General features: G+C 43.8%; 1 protein-coding gene across 2 annotated transcripts in view; it reads right to left on the reverse strand.

Moving 5' to 3' along the window:
* Positions 1 to 711: 711 nt before the first annotated feature.
* The window catches only part of PRELID3B (PRELI domain containing 3B), a 5,794-nt gene continuing 903 nt past the window's right edge, over positions 712 to 5,602 (reverse strand). Inside the window, exons 2-6 of one of the 2 annotated variants that reach the window (XM_011366022.2) lie at positions 4,564 to 4,653; positions 4,053 to 4,123; positions 3,814 to 3,916; positions 2,333 to 2,483; positions 712 to 1,257 (exon numbers count right to left, since the gene is read on the reverse strand). In XM_011366022.2, the coding sequence (XP_011364324.1) occupies positions 2,364 to 2,483; positions 3,814 to 3,916; positions 4,053 to 4,123; positions 4,564 to 4,653 (384 nt within the window). In that variant the 3' untranslated portion in view covers positions 712 to 1,257; positions 2,333 to 2,363. Of the gene's footprint in view, positions 2,484 to 3,813; positions 3,917 to 4,052; positions 4,124 to 4,563; positions 4,654 to 5,602 lie in introns of both variants that reach the window. The other variant, XM_011366021.2, reaches the window with a different exon arrangement.

Raw genomic sequence — 5,602 nt, forward strand, 5'->3', positions numbered from 1 at the left:
AGCTGGAGGGAACGCGGGACCGCGTGGCCTCGGGGGCGCGAGACGCGGAGCCACGTCTGAGGCCGGCGTCGGGGAGCACCCCGGCCGGGGGCACCGACATTCAAAGAACCTGAGGTCTCCGCCCCCGACTTCCTGAAAAAGTGAACCCGGCCTAACGTGCGACTACCCCGACATTTCCCGGGGTTTCAGGGCAACCCGTGATGCGCCAGGACGGGGGCAAAGGGCTGGATGGCATGTGGGAATAAAAAAAGGTGGGAACAAGGGCTGGAGGCGCGGGGGACCCACAGTGACACCCACACGCTCGTCCCTGCATCCGGTTCAGAGGCGCGTCCTTGCACCGCAGAGCCAGCTTACAGCTTACAGCCTGTGGCGATTAAGTGAATACTTAATGAGGAAAATCTTTTTTCTTCACATTTAAAGAAGTTGTAATCAAAAACATTATGGTTAAAAGGGAGTTTTTATTAACAAGAAAGGTTCTTAATTCGTATAATTTCCACATTTAATATTTAGGACAAGACGCTCCATAGTCCAAGGGTCTATGTGAGCGACCTTCCAGCTGAGTGCTGTCACTGCGTTTGCTCACTGGGCACTGCTACTGTACCAGGTAAAAGCCAGGAACTACCAACTGCTTAAAACAAGTTAACTACATTGGAATAAAATTGGGAGTGTTTTATATTATTAGATCAGAGTAAAAAACAAAATCAAACAGGATAAACTTTGTTTAGAAATCTTTATCATTAGGGCATTCATTACACCTCTTTCAGAACAAGTATACTTTACAGAAATTATATAAGGCAACTTTTTATTAAGTATCAATATCTAGCAATGTTTTGTTTAGCTGAAATGTTATTTCAATTGTAGTAGAAACTATGGTTACAAAAAAATAATCAAAAACCTCATTGAGTTTTAACTTGCTTTTACAAATGCCCTAAGAAGTCTTAAGCTAAACAGTATTTTAAGTTGAAAAACAATTTTCGAATCATTTGTTATACTGTTTCTGTGGTTTATATACATGTACCATCTGGTTTCCTTCATAGGAAATCTGATTAGAAGTTTATCACATAAAGTACTGTAAAATAAAGGCAAGAGCTAATCACCTCTTAACAAAAATACTCTATATGCAACAAGTATCAAAATATTATTTACTGGTTGATAACCGACTGCCACAGAACATGAAACAAAACGCATTTACTGCCATTGTTTTTCGGAGTGCAGCTGCCCTTTGGCACCCCCAAGGAGGATTTCCATGGAGAAAAGCTGCAAAGCAATTCAGGTAGTGGTTAGTTCAGGGGTCAATGCTTTTTTCTTCCCTATTACTCTTCTTCTTCCTCACGCCCCCGCCCCCACCCCCACGTGGCACGTTATTATTAAAAACATTAAGTACCTGGGATTTATGCTTCAGATCAAGGCATCATTTGAGTAATTTCAAATGATGTACAGCTCCTCATGTAAAAAAGATGTTTTGTGGTCACAATTACTTCAAAAAGTAATTATATTCAAATAACCTGACATATCATGCTTTAGCAATTACAGAACCATGATTTTGACACATGGCAATTTATAAGTTAGGCAAATGTGAAATGCTAAAAGATGTGAACAGCTGTTCTTCTGTTTAAGTTTAGAGTGCTGCAGAATTCTGGTAATGACTTTATTTTTTCAGTTAACCAGCCCACGACACAGCATACTAAGTCATAAAGTACAAACGCAAGGAAGGGAATACCTTCACGAAGTTGCAAAACTGTGGCAAATCGAGAGCGCTCTCAATACAATAAAATCATAGTTTTTGTCGGTGTTATATATTAGTGAGAATTTTCATTCCGAAAACGTCATTTAGGTGCCAAATTAAAACACTGTGAGTTTTAATGGTGGTTTACAGCGGAGCAAGTTATTTTATACAAATTAACCTCTTTCAAAACTATACAAATTCTCCTTTTAGAGTGAGTTCCCTCTTGAAGTTTGCTGCAGCAGGGCAGTCGTGTATGTTTAAGAGGTGGCTCTGCTTTGTTCTGGAGTTGGTCCAAAGCCAGGTAGAGTTCCAATGCACGCAAAGCTTTAAAATTCTACCTTAAAGAGACTTAACACGCTAACACCGATTTCCAAGTACTTTGCAAAAACTGTTCATTGTTCACAAATAATAGAACCCTCAAAATCAGTCATCTCAAACACCACCGATTATTTTGGATGATCCCTTTTATTTAGAAGCCCTGTACCCCCCTCTTCGTTTTGATCAAAAGTCACACGGCCTTTCTTCAGCTTATTAAAAAAAATTCTACCTAAAATATAGTTGTATTTTTTTAAATAACAAATAAATATACTGCTCGCTGGTAGAGACCTGGGTACTGGGTGTTGCACGCCACTTTCCGTCATTTCTCCACAAGTGCTGCCGCTGCCATCGGTGTCCTTATGCTCCCTCTTGCCGAAGCTGTCAATTCTTCAATCTCAGCGTTTAATTTATGTATGACCCACTCCATTGCTTCTCGGCCCTTAAAAAAAGCCAATGCGTTTACTGTTACCGAGTGAGAGCAAAGGCATGCGTCAAATAAACGGCACGCCAGGAAGTGACAAGGAGCATTATAAGGATAACCAACCTCAGCAGGATGGATTGTTTTTGTTCCTGCTTTTTCTTCTTGATGTTATTTACCAAATATCAAATGCCTTGAGCAACTGGCTTGATCTATAAGCTGATTTTTATTTTATATGCGAAAGATGTTCTCAAAAGAATCTACACTTTAATGACAGTGATGTTTTTGCTTACTTCATGATCAGAGTGGTCCCCTTTTGGGGGATAAGGTCAAACCCGTTTCTTCTTTTTCTGTCCCTTATTTTAAACCAAAATCCTGTACTTGGCCCTGGTACGTCTGGTCCCTGACTACTTCTTAAGCCATTCTCTCCTTGCACTCTATGTAGGTTCTTGAGGAAAATAAAAAGCGTTGCGTGCTTCCTCTGTCTCGTGCAGCTCCTCTGCACGGAAGCCTCCTGCACGCCCCTCACTCAGCACTCAGCAGAAACACCACTCACTCAACGCTCATTAAACACTCTCATCTTTCTGTACTTTTCCTTTCCTAATGGCATGTTGTGTGATCAACGTCACCTTCCTGTTAGTTCCCCGAGGGCAAGGGCCGCATCTGTTTTGTTCCCCGTGGCATCCCGTCTAGCCTAGCACTTTGCCTGGCACAGAGAAAGCATCTGTGAATATCTTCTGACCGCTGAATGAGTACATCAAATGTGTCAGGAAACAGCACTAAGCGCCTCTTTCTCTAAACTTCCTTCCTTTAAATCACGTATTCTCAATGGGGCAAAAGTCAGTTGGGGGTGGTGATACGAGAAACCTGACTTTTTTTATGTGTAAAGTACAGACACGTCTGTCCGTCTACCTGGCTGTCTGTCTAAAAACGATCTGGCGGGGCCGGGGATGCCGATGGAAAAGGTTGCAAATAGTGCTTTTAACAACCACACTTGGCCACCAACGACTGAGCACTTCCCAGGGGCCAGGCCCTGGGCCACACACTTTCCTATGTTATCTTCCTCACTCTCCATGCCTAACCCTGTAAGGTGGGTCGTTAACCTCCACTTCACAGAGGGCAAACTGAGGCGCAGAAAGTTAACTGCCCAAGGCTGAAAGGCTGGTTAAGGGTTAGAGCTTGGATGTAGAGCCAGGCGTGCTGGGCCCCAGAGCCTGTGCGAGTAACAGCCTATGTGGACTCTCACTGCACTGTGGCTGAGAGTGGCTTGGGGACACACACACATTCAGTACTAAGCTCTTTCAGAAACGAAACCCAGGAAAAACGGCCATCAGAGAGCAGCTTTACTTACTTTATTAGCATTTGAAGATATTGTACTTGCCATCAGTCCTTCGAGATAACTACTGAGACTGACCCCTTTCACGGTGATTATGGCTTCTTGAGTCAAAACAGTTCTGGAACAAAACAAATTCACACAGCTTCGGAATGATCTCACTTTCACTCTAAAGAAAAATTTGATAAAAAAAAAAAAACAAAACAAAACACTAAGACACCCTGTAAAATAAGTTTGTTAAAACATTTTTTACTCACCTTTCTGGATCCTGAGGATGTGGTTTGTATATAAGTCTCTCATCTACTGAAACCATATTTGTAAAGGATATCTATAGAATTAAAAAAAAGTATATCAAATCATTGTGGAAACCCAAGGTTAAAAGCATTTCCAAACTAATTCATAAATCAAAGTCTTGCTAGCTAAATATACAAAATAACAACAAATAAACCACTTTGATATTACCGTGTAAATAAAACTCAATTTCACTATTCACTGCTTACTTTTTATTAAAAAACAACTTTGACAAAAGCATTACAACAGTAATGACCTTCACAGAATCCCAAAGTCATTTCGTTCAGAGCAGCACCCTGGAGATGCCAAGCAGCTCGCCAGAGCCGTGAGGCGATGCTGCGAACTACAGGCCCAGACAGCACTGCCTGTCAGCGCCGGCTCCCCGCAGTGCCATGAGGAGTGGTCCTCTGTGTCGACTACGAGAGGCAACGACTTAAGCCGAACCGTTTAAAATAAAAACAAAGAGCTAAAACTTACGTTAGTGGATTTAAGCTCCATCGTTTTCTCTACAGGGTCAACTACAGAATGTTCTTGCACATATGTTTTGGTTCTTGCTGCACCGATAAGCTAAGAAAGACATCGAGAATTAGTAATCAGAGGAGGGTTCCTTAACCAGTGTATCAATATTTTATTTGAAAGTAAAAAGTGTTCACGTCTTGAACCAAAAATCTGCTTCACAAAGAGCAAGAGGCATCAGACGAAGGTCGGGAACGGGGCCCCGTGAGTCGCAGGGGGGATGTCACACACCAGGACCTCCCAGACCCAGACAGCACCCTGGCCCACTGAGAACGTGTGCAACACAAGGCGGCACTAAACGGCCAGTGTGCCACGGAGCAGCGGGCCTGAGACACAGAAAGCAGGGTCTCTGGGGAAACGTGCCATCGGGAACAAGGAGAGCGCAAGTCTCTGTCCGCATTTTCCTGGCGCAGCCCACGGGTAGGGGCCCGTGGCTTCACTCTTCAGACAGAGCAGCAGCCGTCTCACGGAGGACAGCACGGCAAGCATCACGGCCCGTGCCGGGCCCCCAAGCCCATGCCCTGATCCTGCTCACTTCTGTGTCCTCGCTGCCTACTGCAGTGTTTGTACAGAGGCAACCGGCACGTTCCTGCTGAGAAATGTGACTGAACAGACCTGGCTTTTCAATGAATGGGGAGATGAGTCAGAGCTCGGAACGAACGCAGCGAGAGCCAAGTGCACGGGTAGCTGCTCGCGCGGTGCACGAGCCACCACTGACCACGGCCACCGGGCTGTTCCCTCGGAATCTCACTACTGGCCACAGCCGAAGTAGGAAACAACTCCTTTCAATTTCAGAGCGTTCGCTGGCTCCCTTCAGAAGGTTTTATCAGGTGCCTTCATGAAGACTGTAATAATATTTCCAATTCATTATACACTCATAGCTCGAGTTTATTATAATACAATTTGAACGGATGCAAAAATGACATTCGGAATTGGCTCCCACCACCTATTTGAAATTATAATGTGGCTTAGAAAACTTTTCTTCAGCAGTCACATTCCC

This window comes from Pteropus vampyrus, unplaced genomic scaffold (genome assembly GCF_000151845.1).
Source record: "Pteropus vampyrus isolate Shadow unplaced genomic scaffold, Pvam_2.0 Scaffold118, whole genome shotgun sequence".
In the NCBI taxonomy this organism is placed as follows: domain Eukaryota; kingdom Metazoa; phylum Chordata; class Mammalia; order Chiroptera; family Pteropodidae; genus Pteropus; species Pteropus vampyrus.